Consider the following 26,855-nt stretch of genomic DNA (forward strand, 5'->3'; position numbering starts at 1 on the left):
TTCTCTTCGCGGTAAACCATTCTTGTCCAGCTGCAGCGCTCATTGGTCTGTAGCTTACAGGGTCATGGGTTAAACTCCCCCCCTTTCCCCACTTGATTGGCTGAAGGCGAGGAATTCGGTGGCGCATGAAGACGTGGCCATACGTTCCCATGGTGATGCGCTACACAACCCTTCAGACGTGTCATGTGACCTCCGGGATCAACCATATCCGTCCACACAAATATTGGGAACATTTTGTAATACTTTTATAAATGATTAATATACTCCTTCATACTAGACTGTGTATAAAAAATACGGGGTAAACAGTGACAAATTTTATCTTTTTAATCTCGCTGGACACCTATTTCTTTCTTATTCACTTTAATTATTACGATATATTGGTGCAATTGAACGGCTAATCAAAACTTGTACAAAACATTTAAAAGGCAGCTAGCTAGATTTCAAATGAACCAGGTAGCTTTTTTATTTGGATAATACTTAATGTCACAGTTAGATAAATTATTAGCCTACACACGAGGTAGCTAAATAAGATATGTGTTCTCCACCACCATCAGTGGATTAGAACTGTTACTGTGGTAATGTAAAATACATGTTCTGCAAACTGTTTACTCTCTGTCTCTGTGCTCTTAAAATGAGTGCGCTAGAGGTACTGGAAGAGGAATCACGGAGGACTGGAGAGTCGCTTTAAAAATAACACAGTGCCCTTTGAACCCTGCCTATGTAGAACCTGTGGGCATTCCCCCAAAATCGGAATTTTGTTCGGGTTCTGTAAAGAGCCATTCTTATATACTGAACCACAAAGAGGATTCTACATACTGTGTTCCAAACAGAACCGCTAGAGTACCATCAGTTGATGATAAAATGCAGCCAGACAGCAATAAATAAAATTGATTAAATCTCAATACTGTAACAACAGAACTCAGGACTCCTAATGGTCCATAAATACATACATATTAATGAATGCATATTTAATTAATGACAACGTATAATGGAAATTGAATTGAACTGTACTTAATTTGAAATTTAATGCCAGATATGCAGAAGTAAATACTATAATCTGCAGTGGGTTAAACTGCAGTTTTCCAGTTCGTGTTTTCAAGTAAGAGAGATATTTCTATATGGCAATAAGGTCCTGTATAAAACAAAACAAGAACTCCACTAGCGCTGGTCCAAATTCACTAAACATTGTAGATTAGATACAATTTAACTGCATGCTTTAATTCTATAAAATACTATATTCTAGTAATATGGAGTCGAATATAGTATATACTGTTTCATATAGTAGTGGACTACACTTATTGGCCAATACTGTAGTATACTGTAGTATTTTATTTTCCATAACCACAGATGCATCTTGTTTTAGTGACATTAAACAGCAATTACAACACAGCTGCTGTTTCAGTTGTTGCTGCTAAACCTCTACTCTACACTCTAGATGTTTTTAAATACCACAGTGCTAAAATGTCAATGGGATAACATAGGGTTTTATAATGCTTATATTCATTTAGTCAGTAGGTGCTGATCATATAAATAATGGGCTGCCTGGGTTCAATCACCCAGCCCCCAGCTGTCAACCAAAATGGTTGACGGGTGGGTGGGTAGATAGGCTACACAGATAGATAGATAGATAGATAGATAGATAGATAGATAGATAGATAGATAGATTTTTTTTATTTAGAATGTGCTATGATGAGCTTTTCAGTTACTGAATTAAATTACTGATCTAAGTGAATTCCCCTTATTAGATTATCACCCATCCACTCGAGTGCCCCCTTCCTTATTCCCCAAATCGAGATCTGAAATACTGGCCAGCTAATCAACAGCGAACAGCCCCTCTTCCCCACATAAACAATACTGCACATCCGCATCGATTATCAGAACAGGGAGCAAAAAATATCAAACACCCTCATACTGATACAAGACAGACAGCGTTGAATAAAATAAGGGAGTGTCTCTCTACAAACACATGCTTTCCAGACATAGTTTAATAGCTGAGCACACGCATGAGGCAAACGCTTATAGGTATAAAATGACTTTAAATGATGTATAGATTTCAGACGCAACACAGAAGAAGGTGTCAAGTCATGTCAATCTACAAAAAAATAATAATAATACAAATAATCAATCAAGCAATAAATAAATCAATACACAAGTCAATAAACACATACATAACATAAAATACTAAAATAAATGTTTACAATCATATTCTTAAATGTTACATATTGTTTACGCATGCAGCACAGTACAACTCGCCGGGTTTGTGACGGAATTATAGCCCCTCAATGGAGTTAAAGCGCTGATAGAATCAATTGCGCAGCAAATGCCCGAGTAAGAAAAAGACTCTCTATGCCTCTGGTCCCTGTTGGATCATGCAATGGCACAGGCATTGCAAAGCGAAGCCGTCCTTGAGGAGAGCTAAAGCCGTACCCCGAATAATGTAATAAAGCATACAAGCCAAGAGAATGAATACACAACCCCCAGACCAAATCCCCCATTCTTTATTGTCGGCGGTAAAAAAAAATATCAGGTTTACCTTGGCGAAGGTGGTCGGAGTGCTTGGCGTATGTTTTTTTCCCCTCACTGCAGGTTTGTGTGAAATTGACAGTGTGTTAATTTCGCTTTGAAGCTGCCCTGGGCTAAAGCGGAGCTGCAATTTCTCTCTCACTCTCTCGCAATTACTCTACCAGCAAAGCAGGGTGTGGGATACATGGGTGCCACTTAAAGATGCAATGACATTTTTCGATTGTGTGTGTGTGTGTGTGTGTGTGTGTGTGAACCCTGCTATTTTACTGTCCAACTCCCCATCACCTGCCTCGCGTCTGGGGATTCGAATCAAAGTAAATGTGGGCGGGACACCCAACTGGCTTCACTCCTGTTCTAAATATCAGTGATTCTTTATCTCTGATATGTAATGTTCAAAAACAGAGCTGTTTTTTTTTTTTTTTTTTACAGAACGTTCCACTAGCTATCACTTTGATAATCAGCTTCTTCATGTGGAACACATAATAACACATTGTAATGCCTGTGTATGTAAATCATAAAATTAGTTCAGCTCTGTGCTGCAACTGCTTGGATAGTTACACAGCACGTGTAAAAGATTGCAATGACAGATTATATCATTTTGCAGCAACTGCAAAAACCCTTAGCAAGACTAGTGACAAAGCTACCAACCCTACAAGAAAAAAAAACTGTTAATCTACAGGGAGAATGTTTAAACATGGGCTAACAAGGCTTTTAAAATGTCACATTTTCAAGAACAATCAACTGAGTGTAGTTATAAACTTCAGATATAGAAATGATAGCCTTCCTTCTATCCTATGCTAGATGTACAAACCTTGCCAGTGTATTGCTGTGTTGTGTTTTGCATTTGTGTGAGCGGTGTTGCCACTAACAAAACTGAACACAATTTTCTTGGTCACATAAAGGTCAGAATGAAGAATGTCTTGCGACTGAGAATGAGTGAAAATAATTATGGAAACCAGGGTTAGCAGCTTGTTTCCACAGAGTATGGTGGTCCTTCAGTATAAGCCCCATAAAAACTCAAAGTGGATCCCCAGGGCTAGAAATTGTGAGAAACTACATTTGCACAGATTAAACCTTGCACTGTCTCTTTAAATTAAGGGTGGGAAAATTAATGGGCCTGATCACTGCTCTGCAGAGCTGGTATGAAATATGTAACTGGTATCCTCTGCAAGGTTGCCATGGTGATCTAGACTGGCGCAGATTGCTTCTTCGTCCTCTGTTTTATAATGAGCAAGGGGTCTTCTTATTGGCAAGGATGTTTTCGTGGTGCCCCAGCGTGAACAATATCAGGTACAAACACACGGAAAACAAAACACTCTTCTATACTAGAACATACTATACTGCTGACAAAATAAAAAGTGGAGACAATGATCTATTCAGGGATACCAAGATATTTAGTGAGCAAGTAGTCTGAGTGCAATTATCCAGCAACAAACTCCCTATCCCCAGCTGTGCTGCTTTCTAGAAAAGGAATTGCAGGGGGCCATTCTACTGGTGAGACGTCTTGCTTATTAAAATATTGAGCACATTGTTAAAGAGGAGACCATTATTTATTTAGAGATACCTGGGTATTTAATAAGGGGTCTGAGTGAGGAAACATGGGTAATACAATCCCCACCCCTAGTTTTGCTGTAAATCGTTTGTTGTTTCCATAATTTGTTCTGGTACTATAGATAAAAAAGCATTGTCTTTGTAATGTAATGATCAGATGTAGGATGTACTAATAGAATGGGTTATTTTGATATGGGCAGTCAAACACTACATACCAACTATTTTATTTTCACATTGTCTTTCTCGTTATAAATAATTTTATATTATCAGCACCTCAAAACTTTTTTTATCATCTGGAATAAGAAGACTTGTGTTTAGAAAACTGGACTCAGTTCATTGACTTTCTGAGTGGAGATTGATTGAGGAGGAAGAACGCTCCTGCACATTAGAAATGGCAAGGCTTCAATAAATGGAAATGCTTATTCACAGTGCTGAAGTTTCTGAGAGCAGTGAAAATATTAACAATGGAGATTGACCACAACATCTGAATTCAAAATCTGCACTCTAGAAATTCAGTTTTAGGAATATTTTCAGAAGCAGCCTGTGTTTGAAAAAGCACATTACCTGTGGGTGCCTCGTGCAGAGTCTGCAGTTGCTCTCCCACACAGCAGGTGTCCCTGTTGTGCAGGTGGAACTGGATTCAAACAGTCAATTAATTCTTCTATTCCTTCAACTTGCCCTTTTGCTGCGTCATTTTACAGAGAACTCACATTTCCAAAACCCAATTTTTATTATAATGCCAGGCTGTTTTCTACACAATTCTTGGACAACCCGGATACAGTCAAACATTGCAACATTGACAACTGTGCATTAAATGACATTCAATAGCAATCATTACAGACCAGACCAGCAATCAACCCTCTATAAAAACCTATCAGGACTACTGATATTACTGTACATATTACTGTGTACATGTCAAGATTATATAACAGTTAACCAATACTTTAAAATAATAATAATAATAATAATAATAATAATAATAATAATAATAATAATAATAATAATAATAATAATAATAATAATAATACATTCTGCAGGGAAATATCCTTTTAAAAAGAACAGTAGCATTCTATCTGTAAGTGGGCTTCTTTTACCAGCAGGGGACACTGTGGTGTCTTGATAAAAAACACAAAAAATGTTCATCTGCAGTTTTGAGTGTTGACACACAGAGACCAGGCAAACCGTACCCAGGCACAAGCACAGAAAGCAGCTTACATATAGGAGTACATCTCTCCATTATTAAAGAGGGTTTGATCTGAGTTTTTCCATCCTGTGAGAATGAATTACCTCTAGTTCAAAGTGGGTGCCACTAGCAGAGCTGGAGTTCAGTTCATATAATCCTTACAGGTATATAATGAAAGCAAGTTTATAGATCGACCCTTAAGGTAAACCATGGCAAAGTGTATTGATCTAGAAATAGAAAAAATACTACATTACATAGTACTGAAAAAAACATATACCATGATGTTTTTAGTATTGAAAGCATCCTGGAGAGGAATGCTGTACCCATTCCAATCCACACGAGAGCCGTATTGTGGGGTTTGGTAGCTGAGTGCTCTGATTTGGTGTCAGTCAGGGTAGATGGATAATTGTGATTTCTATGACAGGATGATACACACAGTAAATCAAACACATTTAATGTTGATAGCTTCTGGAATCCTGTACCCTTGCCAGTCATTTATTAATTAATCAAATATAATTCTGCAGTATATCTATGGATGCAAGAATGAAGTTGAGTTACTTATGAAAATGTGCAAACCACCCTGCCTTGGATGATTGACAGTCCTGAAAGTATTAACAGCTAGAGCTGCCAACATTCCATTATGTGGCACGGTGACTCAGTGTTCTTTTATTCCCTCTAACTCCCTACTGCCCAAATTTGAATATGTTTTTCTAGTTCCAAAGATGGATGTGTCTGTCTAGTATCCTAGCAACAGCTTCTTTCCTCTTGCTTTCTCATGCCCCCTCCCTTCTTCTGTATCCCGTCTCTCTCTCCTCTTCACCCCCTCCCTCTATCTGTCTCTCCCTCTCTCCCTCTTTCTCTCACTCCCCTCCTCACCCTCTCTCTCCTGGAGTATTGCCCAGACTCTAGTGAATGCTGCATTGCAGTGTCACTGTCTGGAAATGCATGTGGGGTGAGGTATCTCTGTTTCAGATCTGCTTTTTAAAATTTACTGTGGTAATACCTTCTACTTTATGCCATTTTTACCAAAATAAATATCAAGTGCATAGATAGAGAAAATTCATACAGTATAGCTAGAGAAAGCGAGAGAGAGAGACCAACAGAGACAGACAGACAGACAGACAGACAGATAGACAGATAGTCAGACAGGCAGATCTATACATACAGTTGTTTTCTACATGATCAGTAAACATGGATCAAACAGATGGATTTTTATCATATGTTATTTTACTTGTCATCCCTGATATGTGACTGGTGAAGTAACTGCAGTATTAATTAACTGACAGTAGCCAGAGGTTCATTATGTTTATCATTAAAACCTGGTTTTCAGTCCCTGATTATGCGTCCTGTTATGTAATCTTTAACGGTGGCCCCTTTAGAAATCAAATTGAGTTTCAATGGTCTAGGGATTTTACTAAGCAAAAGCTTTGCTTAAAGAAATCCTTTTCTACAGTAAACAAAATAACCTCCACAAGTTGTATTGTCTGAGCTAGTTCCATCATCACTCTTTCCACTTCAATATAGAAATATGAATATGTAAGCCATGGTGGCTATTACAATGCCTACAGTGGGATACATGATACCCTCCTATATTTGCAATAATAAAAACAGCAACTAAGTGCTTCTTTTAAACAATATACTGACAGGTTCAAATATAGTACATAAATTAATTTACAACTGCTAGCAGTGACCCTGTATTCCCGTCAATACTGCATTGACTGTGATCAGACACATTAACTGCATCTTAATCTGCAGCCTACCCTTTCAGTCTGTGCGCTGTGTTAATGTTCACTACCCTTTCAGTCTGTGCACTGTGTTAATGTTCACTACCCTTTCAGACTGTGCACTGTGTTAATGTTCACTACCCTTTCAGACTGTGCACTGTGTTAATGTTCACTACCCTTTCAGACTGTGCACTGTGTTAATGTGCAGCCTACCCTTTCAGACTGTGCACTGTGTTAATGTTCACTACCCTTTCAGTCTGTGAGCTGTGTTAATGTTCACTACCCTTTCAGTCTGTGCGCTGTGTTAATGTTCACTACCCTTTCAGTCTGTGCACTGTGTTAATATGCAGCCTATCCTTTCAGTCTGTGCACTGTGTTTGAATTTTTTTGGCATATCCTTGTTTTCTTTTAATACTGTTTTTAGAAGCATGTATGTACATAAAACATTTAATAATAAAGGTTTGGGGCAAAATTAGTGTTTACAGTGAAGGTCTTTGTTCCAACCATGTTCTAAATCATTGCTTACCAACTCCAGTCTAGTCCAGTTCAGATATTTATTCCAACTAAATCTTCAATATAGTCAATTGAACCAATTAAGGGCTAATTAACTAACTTGATTGGAGCAAAGTCCTAGGCTGGAATTATTTCAGCTAATTAACCTGCAATGGAATGGTGCTCCATTACCAGAAGTGGGCACCCCAACTCAACAGCATACAGTGTGTATGAATGGGATAGTGGTACCTCAGTAGCTGGCCTGGGACTGTGCAGGGGGCTTTGGTTCTTGTTGGTTCTCAGGTGGTCCTGTCTTCTGTATGTACGGCAAGACTTATTATTGATTAAATAGTCTATTGAGTATTGCTTTGATTACGGTATCCACAGTAAGCATAGTTAGTGCTGATGCCTGTAGGGTAGCTGAAGCAGTACAAGGGCAGATGATGAACATGTTTATGTCAGACCACAGGGATAGAGGCTATGTCAAGCTGCATGCAGTTCAGCTCAGGTAACAGCCAGCATAGTTAATACTCATTGCAAGCTAATGGAGATCCTTTGCAATAAGTACATTATGCAACTTTTTCTTTTGAGTGTATTTTATTTGTGCAGTAAAACTAAGAAATGCAAAAGTAATCAACAACACCATTTAAGATAAATACAAATTAAACAGATGGAGTAACCTTGTTTTTGTCAGGGCAGGAATCTTCAGTAAATCAGATAAAGGCCACGTGTCAAAGTAACATTGAACACAAGGTTAATGCGCCACGCCTACACACTGCAGATCAATGTGATACTTACAAACCATGATTCATTATAACATCATTATCTTACATGAGCTCAGTGTACCTGCCCCGCTCTGAGACTCGGATATATATCTGCTTAGCTATAAAAGATAAACCCTGACGTCACAACGGTTCAGTTTGCTGGGGTTGGGGGGTGGGGGTGGGGGGGGGGGGGGGGGTTAGGCTACCCGCTTATTATAAGCGGACTTGGCAACTGTGATTTGGAGACACAGGCACACCAGCAATAGAGTCCAGACCGACCCACCCACCTGGCGTTAACATCGCATCAGAGTGACATCAGGCGGCCACATGCCTGTCCGGCCAATCAGCATCAGGCTGACTGCTCTTTAAGAATGCGGCGCGCCACTCCTACTGGGCCTTCCTTCCATCTTCCCTTACTCTGAAAGCCCGCGGCAGCAGTTGTCATGGAGATGGAGGAAGGGCCGGCGTCGGCTTACCATACTGTTGCTATGGAGACCCTGGTCGGACCCGCCGCTGCCACTGAGAAGAGCGAAGCGCGCTGGGATCCCGTACAGCCGCAGCAGCTAGTTCAGCACCAAGGACAGAAGCAGCGTGCTGCAGCACCGTTCAGCAAAGGGAGCTATTACATCCTTATCGTGATCGGGGAGATCGCGACAGAGAACCAGCTCATAGCCATCAGGGAGTCCATTGAACTGGGTGAGTCGATCAGAAACTGCCTGAGCTTTTTGCACAACCAAGAGTTAAGTGGGCACGTTGGAGCTCTCCAGCATTTATGAGTTACTGCAATATTAACATTAGGAATCATACTGTTATAAATTTGCAGCATAATCAGTGTAAAAGGACAGCATTGCTATTATCGAGCTAAACCAAATACAATCCAAACGTGTCTCAGAATGTATACTCAATTCTTGATGTAACTATTAATGATACTTCTTTAATTGGACGAATTTTTCTTTTTCCAGTTTAAATCTATTTTATTTGAACACAAACGTGGTGTTGCAGCAAAAAAAAGGTCGCTGGTTCTTCAAAAGTTGCTTATTTTGTTTATATATTTTTTCTAAGCAATAGGTAAAACGTTTTCAGAACCTGAAACTCAGAAGTGCTTGACCGCCCCCATATCTCTATCTTGTAAAATTTGGCAAAAAAACAAACAAGCAAACCCACAAAAACATACGCAATGCAACGCCCTACATCCAGGACAGCAGTAGATACTATTAACATGTTAATCTCAGTGCAGTGGAAGGCGTAATCCAAAGATCGCAGCTCGTGTTAAAAATAACTGCTGTACAAAAAAAAAAAAAAAAAAGTTTCCTTCTGTTGCCACACCAAAAACAATTCTGAACAACAACAACCGAGCTGGTGTCTTTCTCATGAAGTTATTTTCTATAAAATGCAAGGTCATAATGGTACCGCCGTATTTCTTTTACTTTGAAAGCAAGTTTCCCTGGGTTGTTTTGAGCCAGGCTAATCCTAGTTACAGCTGTCACGCTCTGCCGCTGTTCTTTGCTGATCCCCTGAACTTCACGTATCTTTGCGCACTTTATAAAACATGCATGCTGCTGCGCTAGCCGAGTCAGTCACCTGGAAACGATTAGATAGGGCAATTCAATAGGGTGAGCACCATTAAAGGGTTGAGTCTGACGCCAAAAAGAAATACAGAAGTGGAAAATGTTCTTTCGTTGAGTGGAAATGATTCGATCTTCAGCGCCCGGGGGGTAAAAACTGCGGATGACTGAGCAGACGATGCAGCCCTATCGCCGATTTCTGAATACAGTTTTGCGCGTTTGCTGCTTGTCTGGGATCATTTACATTTCAAAGGTTTGTTTGCCTTTCCTATGCAGCTCTGCGGAGTGCACCCAAATTCACTTCAATGCGTGCACCTGTAACACGTCTTCCTGCCGCATTATGAGATTTCTTCAGTAGGTTTTTTGTCAGTTCTATATACATACGTGTATGCATGTAGTTAAATGTATAGTTCGGAATCACGTGTTCCCGTGTCTCCGTGTTTCCACTGATAAGCAGACATTTCTCAGAGATTATGTATATAGGGGAGTTAGTGATCAACCCCCAGTTTACAGTTAGTGAAAGTTATTCCAAATATTGCACGTTAACTGCAGTGCAGAAGCCCTGTCTTTGAACTACATTTCCCAGAATGCACACTGTCGAGGAGCTCTATTTCATGGTCGTGTTACCCTGGATCTCTCTGTGGTGGTAGTGAGTTTTATATCTACGGACAAGACTCCATGCTTAGTCCTGCAGTCTAAATGCAGCAGAATGCCTAACCAGGAGGAAACGGGCACCTTTTTCTTTCTAGAAGATGATTTTAATACTAGTGTATAACAATGTAGATGCTCCTGAATGACCGTTGCTGGTTATTTAGTGTTTAGTTGTGAAATGTTAATAATTCCTCGTGTCCTTTGAGGAAAAGTAATGCAGATTTTCTGCTGTCATAAATGCTTCTTTGTACATCTGGGAACTCTAGGATTAACAGTACTAATATACTAAATACATTGAAGGTGTTATATCTATATGATTGTTTATAATGAAACTGCATAAGGGATGAATCAAGAAAAATAAGTACTGTTATTGTAAGTTGGTACAGTATAAAGTGTTATATATGATGCTATTTTCCTGAAAGAAATAACAAAAAAAAACATAATTGATGTTGGAGTTGAAGCAGTTTATAAACAGTTTACAGTTATTTACATGCTTCACAAATCAGCTATAAGGAAAGCAGAGCCGTAATTCAAATGTAATCCCACTTGTATCATATGTTCCTTTGCTCAGTATGACTATTTGTATTAAACACAATAAGACATGCTATGTATTGTTCCAGATGCACACTGTTAGTTTTTTTATCACAGCGAGAGATCAGAGAAAGCCAGAAGGGTTTCAGTTACTGCAGGCTGGCATGAATTGCTGCACAGAATAGAAAACCCATTGTCAGCACTCTGGCCTGGGCAGCGAGCTCTGTCATGCCAGAGTAGAAAAGTGTTCACTCACCAGTCATATGCCTCCCTCCTTCCTCCACCCCCCCTACAGCACACTCACACACTGGGGACTGCTCTGCAGGGCTGGCAGGAGCAGGCTGTGGGAGCCTGAGACAGGTGAGGAGGCAGGCAGGCAGAGCTGGACACTATGGATGCACTATGCAATCAGATTACCCTCATCTTCCCCCAGTGCTTTTATTTTGCTGCACTACAACTGACCTCTGCTTTTGGTAACATTTTACTGCAGTAAACATTACAACGGCACACCTAATATAAGCATAGCAAAAGCCAACACAATAAATAAATACTACTGCTACTACTACTACTACTACTACTAATAATAATAATAAAATAATAATAATAATAATAATAATAATAATAATAATAATAATAATAATAATAATAATGTGCTTGTACTAAAGATACATGCTGATGTATATAAGATGTAATAATACAGCTATGTGGAAATTCAAGACCATTGTAATATCTTAACTCATAATTCTTTGTAATGTTAGTTTGTTGACAAGGCATAGCAGGATTGTCACATGCGGCAGGCGACTCAGACTGTAAACTCAATTAAGACAAACCCAGACTGTTGCTCTTGCTCAACAGGCAATTGAGAGCTATCTGTAGTGACAAGGATGGCCATTTCCCCTGACAAAGCAGAAAATAAATCAATGAGACTGATTATTAGAGCTCTCTCCAAGACCAGGCCTGGTGTTTGTGTAGTCTGTCTATGCATTGTGTGCATTGATTGTAATGAATACATTCATGCACCATGCTTTCACTGATTGTAATGAATATGATCATGCACAGTGGTTTCGTTGTAATGAATACAATCATGCACTGTGCTTTCATTGTAATGAATACAATCATGTACAGTGCTTTAATTGTAATGAATACAATCATGCTCCATGCTTTCATTGTAATGAATACAATCACGCTCCATGCTTTCATTGCAATGAATACAATCATGCTCCATGCTTTCATTGCAATGAATACAATCATGCTCCATGCTTTCATTGCAATGAATACAATCATGCACAGTGCTTTCATTGCAATGAATACAATCATGCTCCATGCTTTCATTGCAATGAATACAATCATGCACAGTGCTTTCATTGCAATGAATACAATCATGCTCCATGCTTTCATTGCAATGAATACAATCATGCACAGTGCTTTCATTGCAATGAATACAATCATGCACAGTGCTTTCATTGCAATGAATACAATCATGCACAGTGCTTTCATTGCAATGAATACAATCATGCTCCATGCTTTCATTGCAATGAATACAATCATGCTCCATGCTTTCATTGCAATGAATACAATCATGCTCCATGCTTTCATTGCAATGAATACAATCATGCTCCATGCTTTCATTGCAATGAATACAATCATGCACAGTGCTTTCATTGCAATGAATACAATCATGCTCCATGCTTTCATTGCAATGAATACAATCATGCACAGTGCTTTCATTGCAATGAATACAATCATGCACAGTGCTTTCATTGCAATGAATACAATCATGCTCCATGCTTTCATTGCAATGAATACAATCATGCACAGTGCTTTCATTGCAATGAATACAATCATGCTCCATGCTTTCATTGCAATGAATACAATCATGCACAGTGCTTTCATTGCAATGAATACAATCATGCTCCATGCTTTCATTGCAATGAATACAATCATGCACAGTGCTTTCATTGCAATGAATACAATCATGCTCCATGCTTTCATTGCAATGATTACGGTCATGCACAGTGCTTTCATTGCAATGAATACAATCATGCTCCATGCTTTCATTGCAATGAATACAATCATGCACAGTGCTTTCATTGCAATGAATACAATCATGCTCCATGCTTTCATTGCAATGAATACAATCATGCACGGTGCTTTCATTGCAATGAATACAATCATGCTCCATGCTTTCATTGCAATGATTACGATCATGCACAGTGCTTTCATTGCAATGAATACAATCATGCTCCATGCTTTCATTGCAATGATTACGATCATGCACAGTGCTTTCATTGTAGTTTAACTGCAGTTGTTCTTTTATTAAATATTGCACACCTATAAAGAACAGGATTAGAGAGAAGCCCATGACATTTAGGAGCTGCATTAAAGGTCAGATGTATCAGTCTGTTGGCCATGGTGATGCATATATAACACTGCATAGCACTGCTTCAAAGGTGGTATGTATGGTTAATGTCATTTGAAAATGTGCTTTCACAGCAGACAAAGTGCACATGTGTTTACAGATTTATCAACAGTACTGTATATGACACAAATCAATTAAGATTGAGATAAGATTGTTTTTCAAAGCTTCACTGACACAGCGTGAATGCTCAGCCTCTATTTACCAGAGCCAGCTGGGTGAGAATGTCCTTGACACTGTTACAGAGAGAAATGATTCAGCTTCTGTATTAATACTTGCACACAGTGCCACATACTGAAACACAAATAAGCAAACATTGCACCGATTCACACACAATGATATAAACAACAATGGTATTGGACCACAGAAATCAATGATCCAGCTTTGTAATTACTTCTTAAAGTACTGACACTACTACTACTAGTCCTTATACTGATACCAATACTAATGCTAATACTATAGTAACCCTGATACATATTGCTTCTAATTATGTCATAAGTCCTTCAAGATAATGTTAAGGCAGGTGTTTGATCATGATGGCTTGTGCTATGTGATACAAGGGGGGCAGAATGGTAAAATATCTATATTTAATATTCTATCTAACCACAAAGTACAGGCAAAAGTACCAACCACAAGATTTCAATCAACCAATACCAGCCTTGACTTGACTCACCCAGCAAGCTGGAATGGAGGAGCTTCATATCACATATCCCACTGCCAACGCCCTACCCCAAACCCCCTCAGCCCCTGAGCCTGCCTGCCTGCCTGCCTATCAGTATTCTACACTGCTCCACTACGCTGGGGAGAGGAATACATTACAGTTTAATAAGCGCTGCGCTGGCAGTGACTCAGACACAGCGGAGCTGCTGACTTCAGCAAGACTGCGGCAGACACCTCCTTACAGGGAGTGCGGAGTGGGGGAGGGTGAGAAAGGGAATGTGGGATATGGGGAAGAGGGGTGCAATGCAGCTTGATCACACTACAGTGTCTGGATTGATGCCATTCAGATGGTACAGTAAATGTCAAACAGCATTGACGGTTGTGGATTTGAGTAGCTCAGTGGTTAGAGTGCTGGTCTGCAGTGTGGAAGGTAGTGGGTTTGTGGAGCTCAGTGGTTAGAGTGCTGGGCTGCAGTGTGGAAGGCAGTGGGTTTGTGGAGCTCAGTGGTTAGAGTGCTGGGCTGCAGTGTGGAAGGTAGTGGGTTTGTGGAGCTCAGTGGTTAGAGTGCTGGTCTGCAGTGTGGAAGGTAGTGGGTTTGTGGAGCTCAGTGGTTAGAGTGCTGGGCTGCAGTGTGGAAGGTAGTGGGTTTGTGGAGCTCAGTGGTTAGAGTGCTGGGCTGCAGTGTGGAAGGCAGTGGGTTTGTGGAGCTCAGTGGTTAGAGTGCTGGGCTGCAGTGTGGAAGGCAGTGGGTTTGTGGAGCTCAGTGGTTAGAGTGCTGGGCTGCAGTGTGGAAGGTAGTGGGTTTGTGGAGCTCAGTGGTTAGAGTGCTGGGCTGCAGTGTGGAAGGTAGTGGGTTTGAGGAGCTCAGTGGTTAGAGTGCTGGGCTGCAGTGTGGAAGGTAGTGTGTTTTAGTAGCTCAGTGGTAGAGTGCTGGGCTGCAGTGTGGAAGGTAGTGTGTTTTAGTAGCTCAGTGGTTAGAGTGCTGGGCTGCAGTGTGGAAGGTAGTGGGTTTGAGTAGCTCAGTGGTTAGAGTGCTGGGCTGCAGTGTGGAAGGTAGTGTGTTTTAGTAGCTCAGTGGTAGAGTGCTGGGCTGCAGTGTGGAAGGTAGTGTGTTTTAGTAGCTCAGTGGTAGAGTGCTGGGCTGCAGTGTGGAAGGTAGTGGGTTTTAGTAGCTCAGTGGTAGAGTGCTGGGCTGCAGTGTGGAAGGTAGTGGGTTTGAGTAGCTCAGTGGTTAGAGTGCTGGGCTGCAGTGTGGAAGGTAGTGGGTTTGAGTAGCTCAGTGGTTAGAGTGCTGGGCTGTAGTGTGGAAGGTAGTGGGTTTGAGGAGCTCAGTGGTTAGAGTGCTGGGCTGCAGTGTGGAAGGTAGTGGGTTTGAGTAGCTCAGTGGTTAGAGTGCTGGGCTGCAGTGTAGAAGGTAGTGGGTTTGAGGAGCTCAGTGGTTAGAGTGCTGGGCTGCAGTGTGGAAGGTAGTGGGTTTGAGGAGCTCAGTGGTTAAAGTGCTGGGCTGCCGTGTGGAAGGTAGTGGGTTTGAGGAGCTCAGTGGTTAAGGCTATTTTCAATGGATGCTTCCAGTTTAACACAGCCTGAATGTCATTTTGAAAATGCAGATGACACCATCTGGCTCCACTGGCGCTCCACCAATCACAGACAGCCTGGCTCTTGTATTTCAGATTCACTCTGTTTAGGTTTTTTTTTCTTGTTTTCATCAATATTCTGTCTTCAAGCATTCAGGGTAGAGTCCAGCTGCATTCAGAGAGCAAGATACAGTGAATTGGTAAACTAAGCAGACACAGATTCTCAAAGTGATTCATTCCAGGCTTTCATTGGCACCAGTTACAATTGTAAATGGCCTGAGTTGTTTATTTCTGCTTTGGTAACTTTCCTTTCTGAAACACTAGCACCGATGAAGATCTGGGATAAATAGCTCTGAGAATCTTGCCCCTAATGTATAGAAATAAGACTATAGTGTTTACACTGTGCATTTACTGCGCTTCACCATTGATATTTGTTTATCATAATCTCAGTGAATATTTGTGAGGTTGGGTTTATCCTGCGGCAGAAATCGATGTCCTTTCTAAAGGACTCACTTTGTTGGGTGTGTCTGTCTCTTCTCTCCTCTCTCCAGCAGCAGGGCTATGGAATTAAATAGCTTGCTCTGTGACCTCTGATGTTATTGTTCATTTTCAAACTCCTGGATGACACCTGAGCCAGGCGGTGCAGTGGGTTAATGCACCAGCCTTTCCACTCTTGGACACTTGGGTTTTAAAGCAGCTCAGGTTACTTGTAAAATGAGTTTATGAATCTCAATAAGGTCCTTAATGGAAGGTGATTCTGGCATGAATACGACAGTGTCTGCTTGGGACTCTTCAAAGACACTACCTTCCACACTGCAGCCCAGCTCTCTAACCACTGAGCTCCTCAAACACACTACCTTCCACACTGCAGCCCAGCACTCTAACCACTGAGCTACTCAAACCCACTGCCTTCCACACTGCAGCCCAGCACTCTAACCACTGAGCTACTCAAACCCACTACCTTCCACACTGTAGACCAGCACTCTAACCACTGAGCTACTCAAATCCACTACCTTCCACACTGCAGCCCTGCACTCTAACCACTGAGCTACTCAAACCCACTATCTTCCACACTGCAGCCCAGCTGTCTTTTCACATGATTCACATGACAGGGCTTGGCCCCTGCATAGTATAGTGAGATCACACACTCACAGAGAAACCTGCAGTGTGTTCAAGAGATTTAAAGGTGCACTGTGCCATCAGTATAACCGTGTACACTGGGTTAGAAAAAGGGTTTCAATGAAACCAAAAAAAAAAAGTTTCGGACAGCCTATGGAGGTGATAATATGGCTTTAACAGGCTCTTACACTGACTAGTATAATTAGGAAGAGTGCAATTAAACTGCATTTAGAGAGTAGTGCAATTGAAAAACAAATATAGTACAGCACTGTCCATCCAAACAGAATCACAAATAGCTAAAATAACAACAGCCTTTTAATGAGGCTAAAATGTCTAGGCTCGTGTTGATTATAAGAATAGACTGGATGGGGTGGGCAGGTATTCTAACGCAGGCTCTTGCTGTTTTTCTTCTCCGCAGGGCTTCGCTCATGGGATATCGACCTCACTTCCTGCGACTTGGACCTGCAGCTTCGTCACTTTGTGACCAGACACTCAGCACAGTTCTCAGCAGAGGTCAGAGGTGAGTAAGCCGGTAAAACCAGGGGGGGGGGGGGTGGGGGGGGGGGGGGGGGGGGGGGAGGGGCGGGGGGGGGGGGGGGGGGGGGGGGGACATGTGAGCAAACAACTGCAGTGTAACCACAGTGAAAGGGAGTGGGGACTGCTGAAAATGTGCAGAGAATATGGATGCAACTAGAGTGATTCCAGCTTGCTTTTAATAATAGCAGAATTACAACCCCCATCATCAGAACCAAAGTAAAGAAATAGCTTGTTAGCTGTATTGTGTGGAATGCAGTTTTGTGCACTGTGCACTGTTACACAAATGAATATGCTGTTAAATACACTGGATTCCAATCCCAATGCTAAAATCTACTGTGGTTACATTATTGCAATCATAACACCAGAGTTACAAGACAGCAGTGCAGTTAAACTCCAGTCCAAATACTCTGCGGTTGTGTACTGCTTATGTGGGATTCGTCAGTGGCCCCAGTCCTCAGAAGACAGGTTACACTTTTTAAGCAGTGATGCTCTGGTAATCAGACAAGACCAAGTTGTCGAGAACACAATACTCAAGACAGAGTTGAAGAAGCAAAATCCGCTCCAGGACAGGACCCAGCCCTGAGAGACATTCTGAGACACTGAGCCAGGCGAGACACGAGCACCATCATGAGAAACATGCTGAGACAGTGGCGGGATACTGAGCTAGGCCGCAGGTGAGACACAAGGAGCTCACGTTTGCACCTTAGCCTTTTTTCCTGTTACAAAAACACCCTGCAAACTAAGCACTGAGGTAAATGTGAATAAAGCCCAAAGTGTTTTATCTGTAAGCCCACCTGTTATTACACACTGCACTGAAACAACACAGCTCTTGCTGTAGTTACAGTGAAGTAAATGTTACTTAAATAGTGTTTTCCAAAATGATAAGACTAGTTATAGATTCAAGGGTTTTATTTACTGAAAGCTCATTCAGCTTTTCATTCAATGGGAACAAATAGTTTTGTGTATGTATTCTGTATTCTAGCATTCTAGTGATGTCACTGCTGGAAGTACTGAACTACTTTTAATCAGATAGACGCATGTGCTTATCATTGACGATGCTCCCTTTCTGTGTGAGAGATAAGCTCATGTGCTTGAGTGCAGGGCCAAAGTGGTAGAGTGTGGAAGAGCTAGAAGAAAGTGAAAGCCATTAGAAATTCATTGAGATGGCTTTGATATGGTCTTTTATCCTGAAGCACCATTCTGTCACAGCTTGCTGTGTATAGCAGTGCTTAGCCAGGTCTTGCATTTGCACTTATCTTTAGTCATGGGGAGTGTATTTGTGTCAGTGCGCTGCAATGCGATGACACAGGTGTAGTGGTCAACGTCTGAAACTAAGAATGCAAGTGCAATTTCACAGAAAACAGTATATTTAGATCTACTATAAACGCACCTCTTGCACAGTTTATAGGTGTGTTGCTTTACTTGCAAGATCTTCAGCCGCTTGCGTTCGGTTTTTTGTAGTGTGCAGTAGTGGGTGGCTTAACAGTAAAATGCTGAAATGAAAAAGATTATTTCTGACAAGCTAGCAGCTCTGATGTCGTTCTGCAAGATGCAGACATGAGGCTTAACGGATTCTGTCGACTGAGATTTCCAGCAGCAAAAAGCTGTTTTCAGATTGTGTCTCTGATTCTGGCATTTCAAAGGGATCAATCTCAGTGAGTAACAGAGCCCCTTGAAGCAAAGTCCTTGCCCTTGAGATGAGGGCCATTGAATGGATTCTGTTAAATATCACATACTTAGGCTATTTTAAATTACAAGTCAATATAGAAAATATAGAACTGAACATATAACGTGCACAAAATTATAGATGAGGGAGTGCTGTGTTATACTGTGTATCCTGCCCTGATAAATCAGGAGCTTTGTCACAGATTCTGTCTGGTGTGCAGGGTAACGCATTCTAAATCCTTCAGCTAAATCTACAGTGCTGGCCAAACTACTCCCACCATGGTTATCACATTTACTGTAACAATAAAAATACAACAAATCACAAACTGCACCCACCTGCATAATACACTTTCTTTATACCACCTCATACATCTGCTACACAGCAGTCCCACAGTTTTCTGTATTTATATAATAGCGAGGTTGTGGAACCCAAGTCTGCCCATCTCCCAGCTCTCAGTTCTAACCACTGAGCTACATTTAGAGGAAGACTGACAAACAGACACTAGGCCCATCTTGCACTGCTCTTAGAGTTTCACAACATCTGAACTCATAGCGTAGCAGTGAGAGACAGCGCAGCCTTTTCTGTCTGGAGAAGGTTCTGGAAGGAGCACATGAGCACAGGAGCTGGCAGCCAACCAGGAGAGAGAGAGATAAACAGAGACAGAGAGAGGATGAGAGAGGAGGGGAAGACAAAGACCCAAAAACAAACATACAATCCTGTCCAGCTAGGATTGGCACAGAAGAATTAATGCAGAACAATTGGGGCTCAGTGTGGGCGTTCTACATCATTACTTCATACTTCAGCTATGGGAGGGGAGGGGGTTATCTGTGCAAGGGTATCCCCAAAAATATTAAACACTGAGGAACGAACTGTGCCTAGGGGTCAACATTTGAGACGGAGAGAGAATGAGGCTAGGAAGAGTGAAGCAGAGGTTGAAAAAGGGAGTTTGAGAGAAAGAGAGAGAGAGAGACAGAGAGAGAGAGAGAGAGTGTGTGTGAGTCTGCATATGTGTGTCTGTGGACAAAATTTGAGAAAATGTCCCCATAAAGACAGTAACTCCTAAAAAAACGATGCTGTGGGGACGTCCCCACTTTGTAAAACACCTTTTTAAGAACTAAATGTGGCTTTAAAAAAAATAAAAAGTACCAAAATATTTAGTTTGTTGTCAACTTTCACCCTTTGTGGAGTTTTCTCTGACTGGAGTTAAAAATAGTAAATATAAATATAGAGTCAATGAGAAGTCAGCACAAATATTGGAATGCAAACAGGTCATTACTGTACAGGTATCTCGATATATCATTAGATATGCTGCCAGTCATACCTAAGACCACTAGTGGTGGGCATCACCCATGCAGAACAGCAGGCAAACTGCATCTGCCCGTGCAATAACTAACAGCTAACTGCTCTAGGGCTTATTTATCACACAGCCAAATACATCTGGTCATGTGGCCTAGCATAACACTGACATATGATGTGCCAACTTTATTTTAGAGTCGTTCCTAATAAAGCGTCTGCATCCTGTTGTTTTTGAGAGTCTCAGTTGGGGGGCCCTCTAGTGGCGGTCTTCATGCACAATATTTTCCTCATAATCAAAACAAGTGTGGCCCAGTACAGTGATGGCTAAGCAGGCTCCCCTGCAACACTGTTTTTTGGGGGGGGTTTTTGACAATGAAAAGCCTGACATATAAATAACAAAATCCAGGATATAGTTCAGACAAAGGGGGGAACTTTTTGCAGTGCCCTAGGGAGCACAAATAGAAGCAAATGCACTGCACAGTTTGGCACAGTTTAACACGTTATGGCTTGGTTATCACGCTGTGTGCTTGGGTTATTGAGGTTTAAAATACATATATATATATAGTATCACGTTTCACAATTTTTTTTATCCGGCCCCTTATTATTTACAATTAGCCTTAATGAAAACAGGCTGTTTCAAATACAACATTCCTTGTGTTCAATAACTGCAGAGCCACACAGAGTTTAGAGAAGTCGCTGTGTTTCCTCGAGGCAGCCTCTCTTACAGCATGTCACTGTGCATCACAAGACCAACACATGAATATTTATTGGGCTGTAAGGGATAGGGCGGCTCGCTTTTCATTTCTTGCTGCAGTGGCATGCGGAGCTGCAGTACCGCCCTCCTGCTGCCCTCCTGCTGCAACACCTCTCTCTCTCTCTCTCTCTCTCTCTCTCTCTCTCTCTCTCTCTCTCTCTCTCTCTCTCTCTCTCTCACCCCTCTATCCCTCTATTCTTTTTTTTGTGTCTCGTCCTCTATTTTCCTCTTTCCCTCTCTCATGTGCCCTGCATCTTCTTCATCCCCCTCTCCACCTGTACCAGAGTAACTTAATCAAACAACTTCATCCCATCTGCTCTCCTTCCCACAGTCTCATAAATAATGCATCTCTACCCCCTGTTAGTGCCGGCTGAGCTCAGCTCCATTAGGACACAATCGGGCGCGTGAAGGTTGCTGTTGATAGGTGTTAGGAACAGGAGCGCTCACACAGGGAGGGGGCTTGACCCTTTACACCCCAAACCAGCATGCAACAAAAAAAACATTCTTGATATCTTTGCCCCCATGTCACATATTTTCTGCTGAATTTTCTGTTCTGTACTGCTGAACTGTAACGATCTGTCATGTGACTGCGCAGTATAAAAGGCCTAGAGCATAACATTTTGAGAAATGTGAAAATGATTCACCTAACTTTATGAGAAACATTGAAATCCTCCCTATAAATAACAGGATGATAGGCCTCTTTAGAAAGCACACTTGCCTTGGAAATTTGACCTCACTGTTCAAAACTGGTAATAAGCCTGTGCTAATGAATGCCCTGTAGAAGTTGCTTGACATATGTACAGTAGAAAGATAAATGATTTATGAAGAAATCCTGCATGGAGTGTTTTAGGCAGCTGAGACATTAGAAGTGCTAGCATGTCAATGTAAACCCTTCCAGGTTTGAACAATTCAGATGTATGACTGCCTTTCTAATACAAAGCTAATGCTTATTTTTCGCAGCTTTGCCATTTAAAAGGGTTAAGAAAAAGCCTGAAAAAAAAAAATCAATCAGCCAAGATATCTGCTTAGCTGCAAAGCTCCCACTAGGCCTCATTACCATGGCGACTGACAATTACTATTTGAAGAGGTCTCACTTCAACAGTTTGGCATATACCAAGGAGAGGGAAGGTTATTGAATATTTTCTTTAGAATCTGGAGCAAATGAGCATGGAATAGTGGATTGAGTGGCACTCTGCTAGTGTTTAGAGTTGAGAGAGTGGGAGGCAGTGTGGCTCTAGTGTTTAGAGTTGAGGGAGTGGGAGACAGTGTGGCTCTAGTGTTTAGAGTTGAGGGAGTGGGAGGCATTGTGGCTCTAGTGTTTAGAGTTGAGGGAGTGGGAGGCAGTGTGGCTCTGGTGTTTAGATTGAGGGACTGGGAGGCAGTGTGACTAGTGTTTAGAGCTGATGACTAGAAGTCAGTGTGGTCTCATTGTTAAAGTTGACGGACTGGGAAGCAATATGGGTGGCTAAAAAACATACATTATTACAAAAAGAAAAGAAAGATCAACTTGATGAAAATTGTTTTACACCACTAGACCACACCAAGCCCAATTCAATATTCGACGCTCTGAGAAATAATAAGTGTTTAACAAACAGCATGAATGTGGAGCACTGTTTATTTTCACTCAATGAGCATGTCTTCAATAATGCACTAATTCAATCCAAATAGATACTCCCTTTTTGTTTGCCCCATTTATAATGTGAATTTATAATTCCCCAAATGCTTTCTCCCAGCTGTAAAGTTAATTGAATTGGGCTTAGAGCCAGTTGTTCAGCTCTGACCTCTGTAGCCCAGTCTCTCCCAGACCCCCAGCTCTCCCTGTCCCTGGTATCCTCCTCACTGATGGCAATGGCATTAACAAAGGGCTCTGTTATGTAAGTCCCTCCTAAAAGACAGTTTGAGGCCGGCAGCGCTCAGCACATTATATAAAGCTGTCTGGTTCCAGAGGCTGCATGGGTTGCTTCTTTGTGTCTTCACTGCTCTCAGAGGTTTATTTGTTTATTTTTAAACCAACCTTCCCTTGTCTTTTCAGAAGCATTCATCACTGCAGCTTTGGCCAAGTTATTTATTTGAAAATGAAGGTCTCTTAAACTGACTCATTGGAAGGCATAGCTGGTTAATCAGATCTTGTAAACCAAATAAAGTGAACCACATGATTAATTAATAAATCAAGACAGATGCTAAGTGGCTTAACCAAAAGCATAGCAGAACACCCCCTGTCTTCCATAACACAATCCCCATTGTTCTGATACATCGAATGACACGTCCTGAGTAACTCATCAGATAGAAGAGGGCTCCCAAGTCCCAAACTCATTTCACTGCCCACCTACTGCCTTGAGTTCCCTGGAGAAAAATCTCCTTCCCTGGTGAAGTCATATTGCTGTGTGAACAGAAGTCACTCTCAATCACTGAGGCTGCTGATAAAGAGAAAACAGCAAGGTGCTTGAGAGGGGCTTTAATTGAAACAGGGGCTTGCAGTAATATGACTACCAGAAAGCAAACTGGACAATTGGTCCCCGATTGATTAATGACATGGTCCCTGAATTATTATGTTTGCACTATAAAAGGCACTATATAAAGATCTATTATTATTATTATTATTATTATTATTATTATTATTATTATTATTATTATTATTATTATTATTATTATTATTATTATTATTATTATTAATAATAAAGTAATAAGCATATCCTTTTGCTGTAACAATAAATCCACTAATCCCCTGGCTGGCCTTTTCCTTTACTGGCAACAATACCCTCGTCTCCAGGTAACGGGGATTGGCAGCTCTGCCTGTCCACGTTCTCTGATCAACTCTCCCTTTCAGTTGTCTGTCAGCTCAATCCGTCAGCACTCCCTTGTCATCTCTCCCTGTCAGTAGCTGTCAATTTGCACTTCCCGGTTTATTAAGAAATGCATCAGCTGATTCAGGAGACATTTAGTAATTTGTTTATTGACAGGACACTTACAGGATCAAACTGGTGGAATAAGAGGTGCATGTTGGCAGGCAATACAGGCAGCCTATAGCCTCTAAAGTAGGGAAGCCAATGCAGCAGTTAACCTCGTACACATGGATGTGTAAACCAATTGAATTCCCCCCTGGAGTAGGTGCTGTAATAAGGATTGCACTGTTCAGGATGAGACTATTAGTCCTTGACTGCATTTGAACCCGGTCCTAGGATGGATGACCAGCACCTAGGATTCTTCAGTTATAAGAAGTCATTGATAATAAGTGATGCTGGACCTCTGAGAAAGCATGATGGATGGCATATGTCCTGTAAGTGAGCCACAAAATGGCTTAGTGAGGATTTATTTTTAATCTGGCTCGCAGTCTTAAAGGAAGCATGGCCTCCTATGGCAAAACATAATGATAGATTTGGCCTCTCAGTGTGTGAGGGAGTAGGGGATATAGACTGTACCTCTTAATGAGTGTGTGAGGGAGTGAGGCACACACAGAATGAATCTCTGGTGCTGAAGCAGAGAGCTGTAAAGTAGGGTGGGGTAACTCTGCTCATCTGTGTACTCAGTTAAGCAGAGAGAATGCCCAGCCTGCCAGAACCCCAACTTTCTCATAGGCTTGTTTAAGATATGAGACACCCAGACCAGATGAACCTTTTTTCTTTGCTGGCTGATTAAACGCTGTCGTAATGCAGCAAGGGTTTTATTTGATGAGTCTTGTGTCTCAATGAAGATGTGCATGGTCTGTTAATGCTGGGTCGGGACTCTCTGACAGTCATCACTGAAAAGATCAAATTGTCAGGAGTGTAGTCTCCAAATTTGATTCATACTATTAATTTACTGTAACCATGGTTTTCTGTTTTTCTGTCTCTCTCTCTCTCTCTCTCTCTCTCTCTCTCTCTCTCTCTCTCTCTCTCTCTCTCTCTCTCTCGTATTTCTGCCTTCCCTAATTGATGCAGTGGTTTTGGAGCCAGCTGTTCCTATGGAAACCATAGGAAGCCACACCCACACCTGCTGTTCCCTTCTGTCACTAGGCGGAAGGTTGTGACCTCTGACATCCAGACCCCTTTACTCACCCCCACCCCCACAGTACCTCTGCTCCAGATTGAGAGAGGGACACAGAGAGATGGAGGAGAGATGAAACAATCACACTCAATTTGGGTCCCATGAGGCATGTCTTTCTGTTTTGTTACCAAGTACTCTGCTGTTGTCTGCAATGTTCAGTTAATTAACTCATTGCATCTCAATAGACTGAGCTGTTCAGAAAGACAGCTATATTGATAGAGTAGTACATTTTGGGGGTTTTTTTTGGAAGGCTGTCAGATGCATGTGTGACGTTCCTCATTCACAACCTAATGTAGCATCACCTGTTTAACAAACACACATTTATTGGAAACAGCAGCAGATGGTTGCTGTTTTATTGCATGGTAACTGTGGTCAAGCCACTAGACCACACTGCCTCCTAGCCCCTCGGATCCAAACACTAGACCACACAACCTCCCAGTCCTTCAGCTCTTACCACTAATTCATATGTATGACACATTCTGCTAGAGAATGTATGTGGTAATGCATCACTAAATGTGTGATGGGTGGACTGCACAGCTAAATGGCAGCCATCCCACTCAAGTGCTGACCTTGGAGTTCTGAGCCCTGAGTTAAATATACAAACCTGACAGGAGAGCTAATCAGGTCAGGAGATGAACAGTAAGTAACAGTGGCATCACTAAAACACATAATGGGTGTGATGGTTCTTAACCAGTCCAAAACACTCCCCATACTACATTACTGGTAATATTGAACACCTTGTACCTCTGAGCTGTCTGTTAATTAAACCAATGCAGTCAAAGCTTGTCATCAATAATTGCCTTGCGGTATCATGGTAAAGCAGAACAAGCACTCAGCATTTAAATGTGAAAATTAAGTAAAATAATTCATAAAGAACCAACAAGAATTGATAATATACTTTTTCCGACTTTGCTTATGTCACAGCTTTACAATAAATCACTATTGTATAGCTCTTATTAATGTTACTATAATAATAATTATTATATAGTAGTATTAAAAATAAGCAGAGTAATAATTTAACATAAAGGGCTCTATTCAATTGATCTAAAAGTCATTAAAAGAATGCCTGTAACAGTTTGGTTGTCTATTTCATGGACAATACCTTTAAGGAACAAAAGTAAATATTGTATTCAGATAAAAAATCACACCTTAAAGGGATGTAGAATGCATCAGCTTGGACTCAAAACCATTTTATTTCCCTGGCGTTGAGGAAACTTTGACAGTGTGATCTGGTCTCAATAGACTAGAAACATCTCATTATCTAAATATAGCGCACTTTACAAAACGGACAAGGGAAAACTAGATTGTTTTAACCCTTTTTCAACTAACTTTAATAACTAAAAAAATGTTATTACAATTATACGTTAATTAAAATAAAATACAAGCCAGATTAGTTTACATTATTATAATATTTTGTTCTTTTAAGGTAATCCATCTTACTGCATGTGACCATAGTGACAGCTGCCTCGTGAAGACAGATTCAGAACTGACGCATTTATTAAAATCCGGGACCTTCAAAGAGGAAAGACCACGACTTTTATACAGATAGCACTCATTAAATGAAACTCTTAATATGACATTTTAAAATATGTTAATCTCATATCATTCATCATTTAGAATCTTTTAAAATCAAATGAGTCATTCTGTTATGACAATTACGTTTGACCTAATATCACAGCAAACATTATAAATAAATCAAAACCATGTGGAAAGTCACTCACTAGAGGATCTAGAAGGCTGGTTTATAGCAATGAGCTCCTGTTCAGTGTGTGGGCTGAGATTGTAAAACACAAACTGCAGAAATACATCTTGAAGATCTACAGATA

The 26,855-nt window shown here is 41.1% G+C and overlaps 1 protein-coding gene across 1 annotated transcript in view; it reads left to right on the top strand.

Annotated features, from left to right (window-relative positions):
- Positions 1 to 8,637: 8,637 nt before the first annotated feature.
- The window catches only part of LOC121294794 (microtubule-associated protein 1A-like), a 48,841-nt gene continuing 30,623 nt past the window's right edge, over positions 8,638 to 26,855 (top strand). Inside the window, exons 1-2 of the mRNA XM_041218880.1 lie at positions 8,638 to 8,933; positions 17,172 to 17,273. Of these exons, the coding sequence (XP_041074814.1) occupies positions 8,681 to 8,933; positions 17,172 to 17,273 (355 nt within the window). The 5' untranslated portion in view covers positions 8,638 to 8,680. The remainder of the gene's footprint in view (positions 8,934 to 17,171; positions 17,274 to 26,855) is intronic.

The sequence above is a fragment of the Polyodon spathula genome, chromosome 19, assembly GCF_017654505.1.
Source record: "Polyodon spathula isolate WHYD16114869_AA chromosome 19, ASM1765450v1, whole genome shotgun sequence".
Classification (NCBI taxonomy): Eukaryota; Metazoa; Chordata; class Actinopteri; order Acipenseriformes; family Polyodontidae; genus Polyodon; species Polyodon spathula.